At 38.6% G+C, this 15,213-nt stretch overlaps 1 protein-coding gene across 1 annotated transcript in view; it reads right to left on the reverse strand.

The window, feature by feature from the left end:
* Nucleotides 1–15,213, reverse strand: part of ARHGAP18 (Rho GTPase activating protein 18) — a 124,117-nt gene that overhangs the window by 49,550 nt on the left and 59,354 nt on the right. Inside the window, exons 2-4 of the mRNA XM_007078641.3 lie at nucleotides 9,855–10,048; nucleotides 6,495–6,730; nucleotides 2,389–2,452 (exon numbers count right to left, since the gene is read on the reverse strand). Of these exons, the coding sequence (XP_007078703.1) occupies nucleotides 2,389–2,452; nucleotides 6,495–6,730; nucleotides 9,855–10,048 (494 nt within the window). The remainder of the gene's footprint in view (nucleotides 1–2,388; nucleotides 2,453–6,494; nucleotides 6,731–9,854; nucleotides 10,049–15,213) is intronic.

A 15,213-nucleotide genomic window follows, 5' to 3' on the forward strand; every position in this document is an offset into this window, starting at 1 on the left:
AAATACATGAATTTGCTCCAAAATGTGGCAAAAATAAAAGAAATGAATATAAAAGCCTAAGAGATCAAACAGTAGATCAAGTTATGGTAGACAGTAGGAGAAACAGTTTCGGGGTGACAGAGAGACATCGCTACAAGAAATGGATAGTTAACCAGCTAGTTAAAAGCATCTATGAATCAATGACTTACTCTTAGAAAAGTTAACAGAGAATTCAGAGATAAACCTTTTGACTCTTAAAGTCCTAAAGTGTAAATAGTATAATTTCCTTATTCTCCTTTGGTTGTTAAAGTGAACAATAGCACTGGCTTATAAATATTTGACAAAACTCCTTCAAGTTTTTCAATTGTTCAAAATATCCCAAAGTGCCTTTATTTTTAAAGAGACTTTTCCTTCCTGCATGGTCATCAAGAGAAAATAAGTAAATATGCATATTAACATGAAAGTTTTAAAGTTATTTGGATATTATTAAAATTTCTAAGTGTATGTATAAAAACAACGGGCCTTGTATAATTTGATGAAAAGAATAATAATTAGCAGATTAATTTGAAATGAGACAACTCTTGCAACATTAAGACTTTATGACTTTTTCATTTAGGATAAATATCTTTCATTGAACATCAAGAAAAGCCCAAGTATGGGAAAACATTTAAAATAGAAAATGTCACTCACACCTTCAGATTTCAAACAGAAAGAGGTCCACTTTCACACTCCAGACAATGTTTTCCATGCATTTCATTCTGAACCTTTCAAGGTTTACATAAAACTGGTTAATTTACTGTCTATCGAAAGAATGTGGCATTGCTCACAACAGGTGGAGTGGTACATACTCAGTGACACGGTGCTACACGTATGACATTACACATATAGTCTTATTATTCTGATCAGAGGCTCTATTCCAGCGAAAGTAGTTGTAATTCAGGCAAGTCAGTCACATTTTACTCAGCTGCTGCAAGCGAGGTGGGAAGTACTCATATAATGAACTTGCCCTCCAGAACTTCTGTTTATATAGCCTACATCACCACCTCTGGTGAGGGGGGAACCCATCAAGAAAAGACAATGTTTTCCTCAGTGTTCATTGAGCAACGGCCAGTCCCCCTTCCCCAAAGCATCCTCAGCACTGGCCTAAAAGGTTCATCTGTCTCTCTCAATGACCTAGCGCCCTGACAGGCCAGCACCAGCTATTTCTAGCTTGCATGCCCTTTCAGTGTTTACTGGTATACAGACTTGGGGAAACACTCAGTAATATCATTCTGATTTAAAAAAAAAAAATAGAACCGAAGAAATTTCCACATAACAGCAAGTGCTTTTACAGATACAAATATATAGACATGTATGTGTCCATCCACACTCACATGCACACACTTATTTACCTATTCATTTATTTTGAAAGGCAGGGGCACAGGACAGAAGTTCTGAGAAAAGTACGGAAAGAAAAATGGAGATACTGGCTGTTCCAAGACTCCAAAATATCCCTTATAATCTGGAACTGACCTGATTGTGATGAGGTCGGGAACACTTCCCAGTCCTCCACAGTCTACCTGATACTCCTCCCCTACTGCTTCCAGTCCAAATACAACACTATTAGTGGCATTAACACTCTTAAAAACATAAACAAGACAAAAGGATAAGTCCCTGGGCTGGAATCTGGCAGCCACAGACCACCTCTGTTAAAGTTTTTAAACAACACGGTAAGGATTAAATTTTTAAGCTTAATTTAGAATATTTTTTTTCTTTTTGCAAATAAGTGAAAAAAGCTATAAATTCTTCCCTGATTAAGCGCCAATGAAGCTTACTATTTATTTTCATCCATGCCATGGAATTGTAATCCATTTCTGAAATAACAGGTATAGAAGAGAAAAAGTAGGAATAGGAGAGAATTATAATGAATTGCCCCCCAAAATTCTAACTTTTAAGTCTTTATAAACTTTCTGAAAAGGAATTCATTTATGAATTAAGAATTTATGATTTCAGAACGGGGCCCCAAGTTCATTGACTTCACTGACTAGGCGTATGGACTTGGGAAAGTGACTTCACATTTGCAAACATCAGTTCTGTCATCTGTAAAATGGGTCAAGAACAGTACCCACTACACAAAGTTCTTGAGAATAATAAATTAGGTAAACATCTTCACAAGGTATCTGGCACATGGTAAGCATTCAGGAAAACGGATTATGCACAGAGATGTAGAACAGAGATACACTAAAATTTAAAAAAAAAAATCAATGGGCGCTATATTCTCAGCCTTATGTAATTATGTACTTGGGCACTTTATATATTAGCATTTTAATAAAATTTGTTTACTAGAATTTGAAGGTGAGTATTTTAAAAGGTTATATCTGTTTGTTATGCTAATCAATAGGAAAATACAAGAGAACAGGTCCAACATACCATCTTTTCCTTGATATTTGTTTTCATTTGTTCTGACTGACTGTGATTCAGTGCCATCTGGAGCCTAAAGATAGAAAGTGGGCCATTTAGTCATCTCCAACTCACAACCAGAGAAATGGTATTGTAAATAATTCCATGACTAACCTTTCGAGTATAGGAAACATATTCAGAACTACAACCACCACAGAAAAAAAGTACTGCAGTTACAATCAACAAGCAATCATCCAACAAATATTTGATTACCCACTTACCAACTTGTAAGACACAATACTAAACCCCATAGGGAATATGAAAAACACGAAGAGCGTCCTTGTCATCAAGCACACCACTACTTAGTTGAAGGGAAAAGGCAAACTCATAACGAAAAAAAAAAAAGCTGATAATATCCAGTGACAGAGGAGTAGATAAACAATGTGTGATCCATCCACACAATGAAATATAATTCAGCAATAAAAAGAACTTGAGGGGCGCCTGGGTGGCTCAGTCGGTTAAGCGGCTGACTTCGGCTCAGGTCATGATCTCGCAGTCCGTGAGTTCGAGCCCCGCGTCGGGCTCTGTGCTGACGGCTCAGAGCCTGGAGCCTGTTTCAGATTCTGTGTCTCCCTCTCTCTCTGACCCTCCCCCGTTCATGCTCTGTCTCTCTGTCTCAAAAATAAATAAACGTTAAAAAAAAAAAAATTAAAAAAAAAAAAAAAAAAAAAAAAGAACTCGAGTACGGATACAGGCTACAACGTGAATGAACCCTGAATAAGTAAAAGGAACCAGTTACAAGCTATGATTCCTTACCTAAGAAATGTCCAGAAAAGGCAAATCATAGAGACACAAGTAGATTAGTCGTTGCTTAGGGGTAAGGAGGGGAATATAGGAATGATTGTTAAATGGGCTTTCTTTGGGGGATAATGAAAATGTGTTATAAATGACTGCGGTGATGCTTGTAAATCTGTGAATATCCCAAAAATCACTGAATTGTAGACTTTAAAAGGATGAATTAGATGGTGTATGAATTATATTCTGATAACGCTGTTAGAAAACAAAATTACAAGTTGACATGTAGGTAACAATAGAAATTCTTCAAATTAAAAAAAAAAAAAAAGAAAGCTAGTAATAAATGTGAGGTAAATTAAAACTAAATTACCGAAACTAAATATAATACGAGCTCAGATAGTCAAAGGAATGGTTTTTCGTAGGGATTAGGGCAGTGACGCCAGAAGGCTGTAGTCCTCCGAGGGTTTATAGACACCGTCGAACATGGTTGGCTCCCTTCACCAGGAAGTGTGGGCAGGGAGTACTACTTCCTCCTTCCAATTAAAGCTTCAGAAGGGGGGCCCCTGGGTGGCTCAGTCGGTTAAGTGGCCGACCTCGGCTCAGGTCATGATCTCACGGTCCGTGAGTTCGAGCCCCGCGTCGGGCTCTGTGCTGACAGCTCAGAGCCTGGAGCCTGTTTCAGATTCTGTGTCTCCCTCTCTCTGACCCTCCCCTGTTCATGCTCTGTCTCTCTCTGTCTCAAAAATAAATAAACGTTAAAAAAAAATTAAAAAAGAAAAATAAAGCTTCAGAAGGAATTCAGGAATCAGGAGGGGAGTCTAGATCAATCATACACAAAGGTGTATCTGAACGAATCATTTTTAAAATAACCATTCTGTTGGATTTGCATCTCTGTTCAAATAAGGTAGCCTTTGTAGTCCTCTCAAACACATTTCGCCCCAGGCTGATAGCCACGAAGATCTTCTCCCCTTCACCTGCTATCTAAGAAGAGTCTAGAAAAGCACTAGAGCAGATACATAGCAGCCACCGGTGCACCTCTTAGAGGTCAGAGGCACTCAGGACAGTGTATAGTGCCTAGCGCACAAGGGCTACAAGGGTCACGACGCTACTCCAATCCCCCTCAGGATAGAGCAAATACCCTCCTCCTTTCTTCGCCGACAAGCCTACAGAAGGTTGGCCCTCCACAGCACAATGAACACAGCGAATAATTCTAATCTTACATATGAACACATATTTTGGAGCATGTGGTCAGAATTGTTTTCCTTAGCAAGTGAAGATAACAGTGCAGATGGTATTCTATTTCCTAGTGTCAGCAAGGGCTTCATGAGGAAGCATTGAAAATGGAAGGGCTGAATTTGTACTTCTAGGAGAACAGAAGAATTGCAAGTGAAGATGGCGGGGCCATGTTTCCTTGAGGAAGGGGGGACATATTTCCAATGGGTGGCAGTGTTCCAATTAAAGGCATGCCGTGTAAGCAAGTTAACATTATTTAAACTTACTTGTGCTATTTCTCTTTTAATGATGCCATCAGATGATACAACCCACCAATTACTATGGACTCAAACCATGTGGCTTCGATATTACCAGGAATTTGCTGGGAAAACGCTGCTTCCAGCACCAAGTAGCAACATCCTCTTGGAGACTGGCAGGAATCCCACAGAACATATATTTTGCTTAGAACCCATTCTTTCCCCCTCCCCTTTTTATTTCCTCTTAACTCCCTTAGGGAGGGTTCTTTAGTTGGGAAGGAAATATCATAATACCATATTTCCTTACCACTCATTTTCCTACAGCTGGAAACCTAGTCCAGTCCTTCAACTCCAGTGGCTGTCCCAAATAACCAGTGGGTGGTAAGCAAGTGTTTAACTGCCTCACAGCAGCAAGGGACCTGCCTGGAACAATCCAGTGCCCCCAAAACTCCTACCAAACAGACTGGATTTGATCCACAATTGTCCAGGCAAATAGAGTAACAATCGGAACTGTTAAGGATGTCTTGGGAGAATAAAATGTCTACAAAAAGCGAAACAAAAAAAACAAAACAAAACAAACAAAAAAACCTCTCTACGTGACAGAAAGATACCATAACTACAAGGTACCTGTTTTTGTTTAGAATCGTAGGATTTTTTTTTTTTTTTACCCTTTATTTGTAGTATAAATAGAATCTCATGTTCGGGTTACTTGATAACAAAATCATATACGGAAACCCAAATACAGCAGGATACGTAGCGGTTAAAAGCACATACACTTCGAAGTCACACTAATTTGGGTTTACTATCTACGGGGCGTTGAGCAAGTTACTTAAAGCCTATGAGCCTCAGCCACGGAATGGAAATGGTAGTACCTCACTCACAGGACAGCTGTAAGGATTAAATGAAAGAAGGAAAGTAGTTAGCACAGTAAGTGTTCAGCAGTGGTGAGAGCAATTATCACTATTATCGTCAGTGTTCGAGATTCCTTTCGTGTGTCTTCGTTCCGACAACCCCCCTGGGTCTTCTGAGACCAGGACCATTCGGTGACACCTAAAAATAATCCAGAGTGTAAATCAACTTTAACCCTAAGAACATCATTTAGCTCAGGTGACTTTTTTTCTTTTTTAAAGCAACATCTTCCTGATTAAGGAATAGATGATATTAATTTGTCACTTGTGCAAGCTCCTTAGGTCCTCCTGGATGAGTGAAAAACAGCCCCCCAATGGGCTGCTGCTCGAGGCCACAGAGGTCTCTCATGGTCTCTCACGGTCTCCATGCCTCCCCTGATAGCTCTTCATTCATCAGTCCCACATTCTCACCCAGATTCCAACAGCTTCCATAATAAATTCATCAGCTTGACTGACATTTACTCAAATCTTTTGTGTGCTGGGCATTGTGCTAAGCACTAGATACAAAGAGGAAGTTATTTCATGTTTCAGGGGTCCTGCTTTCTAATCACACTGCAGTTAGCTCCCTCACCCTCCACTTCAATTCATCCCCAAATGAGGCTGGGGAAAAGCACATATTCCTGCAAGAGTTAATAGATAAGGAAGAATCCCTTACCTCCTGCTTTTCTGTAAGTAACAATTGGCAGTCACATTGTCTGAGGGGTCAGGGCTATTCCTGATGCTGCAAGGACACCTAACACAAGGATTATCGCACTGAATGTTAACTTGTTTACAATTTTCTGCCCCAGCAGTGTGACTCCTAGAAGGACAAGGACCAGGTCTCTCTTGATCACTGCCAGCACAGAGCCTTCTTGCCTAGCATATACGCAGTCCCTAAGTTTTTAATGATTTGAATGAAACTGGATTGGGTCAGTCAATTCAAAGCAATTATTCCTTTGTTTTAACATCAAAAAAGAAAACCTACTTTTTCTTTGGACTCTGTCTGTTGAGCAAATATGTCTCTGACGTCAGGAATCTGGTACTGTTTGTTTTTTTTCCTCAAGGTCTGGGAGACCGTCTCTACCCGTTTTTGAACAGCTGCTGCCTGGGTCCGGGTCAGTGTTGACAAAAACACCATGCTTTCTTGGGGATCTCCAGCCGACTCTCCAAAGAGATTGGATAAACCAGCCTCCTTAAGCCACTCTTCTTCCAGTTCTCCCTCTAAGATGGTAGAGAAAAAAGGCATTTAAGGTCACAAAATATGATAACTTTTACATTTTTTAAGCTCTTCAAACACGCTTACTGACATTCCTCCACCGAAATCAAACCACAGCACTAAGAATCATTATCTGAAACTTGGACAACTGCCATCAACTTCAGCCACAAAGATATCAAATTTTAGATCCATTTCATATATACTCAATTAAAAATTTTAAATGACTTCACATGTGATTAACCTCTATCACTTCTCTGCAGATTAACCAGAGGAGGATAATACTGTTCTCTTTCCAGAGATGAGCAAGCAATGAAAAGATAACTTACTTCCATCAAGTTACAGAAGGAAGGCAATGCTGGGGATATCCATTAAAGCCCATTTCTTGGCTTAAATTCAGCACTGCCCCAGAGTCCAACACTAATTGATGGAAAGGCTGGTTTTTTTCTGTTCGCTGTAGCTGACATGGAGTATAGCAAAGAAGGAGAGCATCCAGACATCAGGAACTAAGCAATTTTAAATTTAAGGTTTTAATCCCCCTAGTAAGCACATCAGATTTTTTTTTTTCCGCAAATTAAAAAAGAAACACTATTTTAAGGGGATAAAAAAGATGATAGGAAACTAATTTTACCTAATAATCAATTCAAAACGCTGAAAGCAGAAAGTAAACAGTATTAAGATATATAAAAATTAAAAAAAAAAAAGAAAAAAAAAAGAAAAAACAGAAAGAGAAGTAGAATAGATTCCCTCCCAGGGCTAAGTTTATAGAGGAAAATGAAAGACCAATGACTTGAGAGACGAAAGACCTTCATCTACACTCCATTTCTCCACCTTGGTAGCCACGTCCCTTTGGACAAGTCACATAGCTTCAAGTCAACTCTGTTTTCTCATCTGTCACCTAAAGCACAGCAGTCCTGGCTGCCTCATAACCAAATGAGAGAATACTAGCTACATGGGAAGAGCTTTGCAAAGCTCTATGATAGCCCATCTACCCTTCTACATCCTATGAACTCCTTGAGGGTAGAAATCAAGTGTCAACATCCTTGGTTTCAAGAAACAGAATGTAGTGCCAGGTATTCTGTATTGCCAGGCAATAAAAACTGTTCACTGACATAAAAAGCCAGCCATTATTATTAATGCCATTAATGCAGAACTCAGTATACATGTATAAAAACAATTTGGCAGGGGAAAAAAGCTGGTCTCGACATGATAAGTAAACAAGATTCAAATACAGTGTCACTTGGTCCATTAAAAGTTAGAGGTAAAAGTCAAAACAGTTTAAAGTTAAAGAAAAGGCATGGGCATGTAGAAACATTCTCAATTCTTCTTCATGATCACCTTATGAACAACTACCTGCAAATTCATTTTCATCTTGGAAATTTACAAAATAGATAATGACACACAGCTACATATCAGGCTTGACTACTATTTTCTGTGGAATATTTTCTCCTTATTCAGCAGACCACTGGTATGCTGCTTCCATCTTGAAACACGGAGACAGAAAGGTTGGGGGATCCACTGATTATCATAAATAAGCTCAACCTTACTGGTGAAGTGAGAAAGAATGAGAGTAAAATGAAAGAGAGCCCAAACAAAAACAAAAACAAAAATGAGTTGATTATCATTTTACAAATCTGAGAAATGTTAAATTAAGAAAAATCTCCAGGGGCGCCTGGGTGGCTCAGTCAGTTAAGCGTCCAACTTTAGCTCAGTTCATGATCTCTCGGTCTGTGAGTTTGAGCCCCGCCTTGGGCTCTGTTCTGACAGCTCAGAGCCTGGAGACTGCTTCAGATTCTGTGTCTCCCTCTCTCTCTACCCCTCCCCCGCTCATGCTCTGTGCCTCTTTCCTTCAAAAATAAACTAACGTTAAAAAAACAAAAGAAAAATCTCCAATTTTTCTTTTTAAAGTATTATTGGTAGGTTTTCCAAGCAATGTTACAGCAAAGGGGAAAGAAAAACCTCTGTAGGTAGATTCAGCTGCTTAAACAACTCAGTGCTAAGTCACTGACTTAAGAAATCCTGTTGAAAAGGAGATCACTGTGGGTCAGAAGGCACTAACTGTCTCTTACTTTTTTGGCACCCGCATCAATTGACACCCCAAAAACAAACTTACAAACTTATGGATGGCACAAGGCATAGAAAGAGAGCTATTATAAAAGATGCCAGAACTGGTCATCAAAACCTTGGTGACTGCTTGATTCCATGAGATTGAAAGAAACAGCATGAATTTTAAGAGGAAAAAAAAGTATATGTTTCTTCTAGAATAGCAAATATAGGAGCGGAGATTATGGGAAACATGGCTGGAAAGAAAGTGGAGAGAAATTACAAACCAACAAAAGAAAGAAGTCAATATGGAAGCTAAAAACACCAATGCCATCATACATTGTCAAACCCATACCCTCAGGTTAGTTGGCTAAGCCTGCAGCATTATATCCAATCGGGTGTACTATACTTTGAAAGATAAGATGACCAACACGGAGAAAGGTCTGAAAACCACCTGAAGGATTGGTGTATGTAAATCTTTTTTTTTTTTTTTTTTCCCTTCTAGAAGGACTTGGTGAGGTACAAGATAATCATCCTCAATTATTTGAAAGGCTATCCTGTAAAAACAGAACAGGCTTGTTCTGCTCTTCCAAAAGGCAAAACTACAGCAAGCGTGTCCAAGGTAGAATATGGAAAATTGTGAATCAATAAAATAAAGAACATCAAAATAGCTCAAGCTGACTGACCAATGGAAAAACAGGATCACTGCAAATAGTGAGCTTTCCACAAGCATCAAATCTCACTAGAGAAAAAAGGACCATGTAGCTAAAATATCAGAGAAAGGAAGTTTAGATCCTTCCAAAGATCAAGTCTAACCCCAGGAATGTCTGATGCCGTAAGCCTAGTCAACAAGATTCCAGCCATATCTCAGACTAAGTGAATGTGCTCTTGCCATTTAAATTTGGCAGCTGCATCCATAAATCTGCTACAAACAAGTAATTTTTCAAGTTGGAAGGCCAACTGGCATTATCTTATTTTGGCTGTCCTAGCTTTAATTTTTGTTGCTGTTGTTATTCTCCTCTACATTCTCCTGTATTCATCTCTCATAAATACATACACAAACAAGAGTTTTATTCAGTTAGTCATTACCATCAGGCTCTTTGACGACCACCACCTCTTGATCTTGTCGGTTCTCACTAGATTTCTTGATATTTTCTAGTTCGGTCCAATAGTCCTCCATAGATAGTTCATCCAAAGAATCCTGAGAACTTGATCGGTCATATGGAGGTTTTTCCGAAACTTTGGTGACTTCCTGGTTCATAGTGTACTGGCCATATTTGCGACTATAAATTCAAAAGAAAACATGGTTCATTTTAACAGATGAGGAAGTAGTATAATTTCTAAAACATCAGAGCACTGACTGAAGAATTTTGAAAGTCTTTAAGTTCCCCTTAGTAAAACCAAAGAGATATATATTTTGAAGCTATTTACCTTGAGATTCCAGTAATTTTAATATGCCTGTAGCACGAACAAAGAGTTTCATTCTCTATGAAAAAGTATGCAAAGAACAAACAACGACAGAATAAACCATTTTTCCATTTCCATTTCATGTAAATTATTTTAAGACTCCTTTCTAACCTAAAACTTTTTTCTCAGAAAGCAACAGGTTGAATCTTGACTACAGGCTATTGAGATTCAATTGTATACAGTATTTCATATTTGTTATTTATATCTGCAAACAAAACTCAGCCATTATAGAGCAAGTATCTGTAATACATGACATACCATATGAATTTCCTTTTTTATTTTTGAAACCAAAGCCAACAGATGAATGACATATTAAGTTTGCTGTTACATTCTACTATAGAAAGCCACTTTCAAATTTCACTTATAAATGTACCTTTGGCCGATCTGTGGTTTAAAATACACTGAAACTTTATTTGTTGGGGGGGAAAATCATTTATTGGCAATGCTGAATAGCTAGGAGTTATCTCTTCAACATTTATCTCAAATATTATCTACCAAGAAAAGGATAAATTGAATAAAGGTATTTTTATAACTTCCAAGTTAACTACATTTTTTTCATTATAAGTCACATCCCACCTGATATTAAAAGTGAATTAAAAGACCTGATAATAAGTAAGTATATATATCCCATATATAATAGAAATACTAACTTTTGTTTTATAATTTTTTATATCGAGCTACAGGGGGGAAAACCCTAATTACTTTAAAAAGGAAGTTTTTCAAGGTATGGTGCTTCCTCTTTATATTCAAAAATTTTTTGAAGATATAATTTACATGGGAACAATAATTGGTGAACTAGCGTTTTGTTATTCTAATTTCAAATTGCTCCTTTAGCTCCCAAGAGAATGTTAGGAAGTGATACTTTGCTACATTGGTCTTCTTACTTCACATATGAAATTAAAAAGAACCATAAAACAAAATCATTTAATAGTAGGTAATATTTTCACATTTAAAGTGGCCTTTCCTATAATTATTTACAACAGTAGGATTTAATAGTACATAAGGGAGACGGTCACTAAACTCTGATCAATTCTACCTAGCAGTTTAATTCCAACTGGTTTCTTAGAAAGCCAAAACACTTAATTTCCTGTTGCTACAAACAAATACAATAGAACGGACTACTTAACTGTAATATGCTAACAGGCCAGTTTTATGCCTTTGAAGATGGTTCTGACTTGATTATGCATTTTAATAATGCCAGTAATGAATGAACAATCACTCGAATATCTCCCCAGTAGCAAGTCTGGAGCGGTGATGGGTGGGCATTAGGACTAGGGCCAAACAGGAGGAAGTCTGGACATAGTTGTGTGAACCTCTTTCCTCCAGTCTCCATTGTCCATTGTTTGCCTCCCCCACCCCCTTAATTCAAGGGGCACTTCCTCCCTCCCTGCCCTAATGGTCCTGTTTACATCCCTGCATCCCATCCTGGTCCCCTTTCCTTGCCCCAGTGGCCATACCTTCACTGTTCTCATTTTAGAGTCTCCACTCCTGATTCTTTAATTAAAATGTGAACGTGAAAGCTATCTCTCTTAAAAACAAAAAAAATAAATTTTTACTTCCGTGATCAGCAGCTCAACCTATCCCCAAGTCCTGTTCTATAATCCTGCTTTACCAGGATAGTTAAAAATCATTTACAGGATGTCTGCCAAATTCATGTTTGGTTTGTCTCATGTCAAATATGTAGATGCCCTATCCTTGTTTTTGTTTTCTCTCTCATTATAATATGAGATCCGCTACCTTATTCCTATCTCCTGCACCACTTAGTTCCACGGGAGACTAACAATACATACTGTGGAATGTGTGAAGTGTAATGACTAATGCCAAATAATTTGGTTTATCTGCTCACAGAAAAGAGGTGCAGTTGAACTAAAAGTACATTAAGCTTTTCACTTCTGAAAGAATGTATTTATTCTGGCAAGAATTTTCCAGTAAATTTCCATTAAGATAGCATGGGCAGAAAAATGCAAGGGCATTGAGCAACAGCATTGTTACGTAAATATACCTTCTATATCAAGCCCTGCTTTCAAAACATGCATAAAGCAAAAATCTAATCACCTAGTGCTAATGAATAGACTCAGTATTTTTACTTTAATAAGATTCAAAGCTGAATATGTTTTTTACCACAACTCGACAATGTGGAGTCCTATGAAATGCAGAGTTTTTTTGTTTTTTTTCTTTTTTCAAATCATTGGTAAATGTTAGAAGAAAACATTTTCTTTTTTAAACATTAGAGGATGGGGAGGAGAAGGAGGAAACCATTCAGTGGTAGACTACCCTTCTTAGCATGCCAGGTAGGTTACATTTTCTCTAAAAATGTAGGGGAACATTTTTTAAGTTACAGTTTATGTCAATAAATGCATCATGGCACTTCTTTTCTTAGTACACTCTACATTTGAACTCCATACAGACAATGGCTGAAAGTGTGGCCCTTCTTAAAACTGTCCTGGTAAGAGGCCAGGTAACTCGTTTCCTCTCTTTGGTTTTCAGGACTATGTTATCTGATACCATGTTCACTGTGCAAACTGGGTTCAAGAACATAAAGTAACATCTGCCAGACATAATGAAGTGCAGAGCAGAAATATTTTATATTTCCAAAAGACCCAAGGTAACACATGGTGCTAAAATCAAAGGAACACACGGTTTGTACCACAGGCAACTACCCATCACTTCCACCTGACTTACTGGCAAACAATTGTTCTTCCTCACTTACCCTCCAGAATCCTATGTGTCAATCATCCCAGGGCCACTCTTCAAAAATGCTCACATTCCTCATTTTTTCCAGCTAAAGCCACCAACAGATCTAGACAGTGTCCTCTGATAGAAGTGGCTTCCAGCTGGTTGCAAACTCATGCTCTCGCACGTGTCACAGCATCGTTGCCGTGTCTTTTTTTCATGGGCGCTAACATGATCAGCAAATAGTAACTTAACAGACCCTTACGGGCCTTTATGGAATGTCCTTTCTTTCCCTCTTGCTAGCATGTTCTTATGCTGTGTTTCTAAGAAAAAAAAAAAAAAGCGGGGCTTTGTTTCGTTCTATTTTTCCCAGGTATATTTTATGCTATGTTTCTGTGATGTTTTTTCCCCTGGTCAGTGAATTTCAAATGTAATTAGATCATTCAGGCCTCTTATTTACTTTGTCATAAAGAACGTTAAATTGGTCTGACACAACTTGTTCTTCACAGGGAGGTGGATGGTGCCATGCATTTAGGCTGTGGTCTGCTAGACGAATGAAAGCAAGTTGACTGATGACTCATTCTAGTACCAATGCAGTCAGAGAAATGACATGCAAATATATGGAACCGGGGGTAATAACTACCTCTAGGATTCTGGAAAATCACATGACTTATCTAGCCCTAACATTTCCTACCTACAAAATGGGAGGAATACCAATAACCTTGAATGTTTTGTTGTGAGTTATCAAGGGAGAATTCTCCTCCTGAAATCCCTCCCGGGTAACCATGAAGAGGGTGTGGAACTTAGTATCACTGGTCACTGTAAAACTGCTGACTATAAATAACTGCCCCTCCCATAGTTTAATAAGGTCACCTTTGCCCTCTTCTAATGTTTAGAAAAATTACTTATCCTCTCGGAGGGCCATTCTTGAGCATTCTGGTCTCAGTACTCCTTTATACACTTAAAAACTTTCAAGGACCCCCAAAGAGCTTTTGCCTATATAGGTTATATCTATTGACATACCTATTAGCTATTAAATTTGGGAAAAAATACTAATTCATTTAATGAGAATAATTGACATCTTAACATAAATAACTCTGGGGGAGGGGAAGCCCTATTGTCCATACCAAAAAAAAAAGTAGTGAGATGAGTAGCATTGTTTTACATTTTCTGAAACTGTCTTTAATGTCTGGCTTAAAAGAAGACATCTGGATTTTCACATCTGCTTCTGCATTCAATCTTTTGTGATATTGCACATCATGTAGTCTCTGGGAAACTTCACCGTGTTCTCATGAGAGAATGAGATTGAAAAAGGCCAATAGCATCTTTGTGTTATTACGAAAACAATTACGATCTCCGAGACCCCTAAAAGGGTCTTGGGACCCCACCCTGCCCCCACCGGGTGTTCCAGGACCACACTCTGAAAACCGCTGTTCCAGTATTTCTCAAAAACACCACCTAATGGGTCTCAAAATGCGCTTTTCAATTCTGCGGGCAACGCTCCAGAAAGCCTTACTGAAAGAAACAGCCATGCTTTCCTGGTGACTCTTGACCTACTTCTTTGTTTATTTTAGTTTAGTTTCACAGCCTTTCATCAAAACTGGGACTCATTCCAGTGATATACCCATATTTAATTTATATTTCAATGACAAAGAATAGAACGTCATTTAAAATCCTCTACCTTGCCAATGTCTTTCATCATTTGCTTTTATTTATCATGGACAAAGGGGCAGGAATTCTATGCTTTCCTTTGGGCCAGTGTATTTGAAAATGTGTATTTTCCTTATCACTCCTTGGTCATCCTTACCTCTCCTCTCCCTCAACCATCTCAGGGCAAATTTATTTGCAACTAGGATGTTTCTTTGAACTCATATTTAACTACCTGGTCTGATCTCTACTTTCTGTCCACTCACCCCCTCCCCCCCAACCCACATCAATACTCCTGTTGTTGCACTCATCAGTCTGTTTGCTGTTCTGCCCCTTCCAAGAGGCACTTCTGTGGCCCAAAGTCTGCTTTCTTGAAGTCTTCTGATGCTAGGATTCGGATTTGTTTGTTTTCTTACAATATCCTCTCCAAAAGAGTTATACTTTCTTTCATGTTCCTTATCCCAACGTTCATTTCAATGCACAGAAAGAAGTGACTAGGTTGGGGAGAGCCTGGGGGAGCTCAGTCGGTTAAGAGTCAGACTCCTGATTTCTGCTCAGGTCATGATCTCAGGGTTCATGAGTTCAAGCCCCGCATTGAGCTCTGCTCTGGCAGTGTGGAGCCTGCTCAGGATTCTCTCTCTCCCCTCTCTCTCTCTCTCTC

The sequence above is a fragment of the Panthera tigris genome, chromosome B2 (genome assembly GCF_018350195.1).
Source record: "Panthera tigris isolate Pti1 chromosome B2, P.tigris_Pti1_mat1.1, whole genome shotgun sequence".
In the NCBI taxonomy this organism is placed as follows: domain Eukaryota; kingdom Metazoa; phylum Chordata; class Mammalia; order Carnivora; family Felidae; genus Panthera; species Panthera tigris.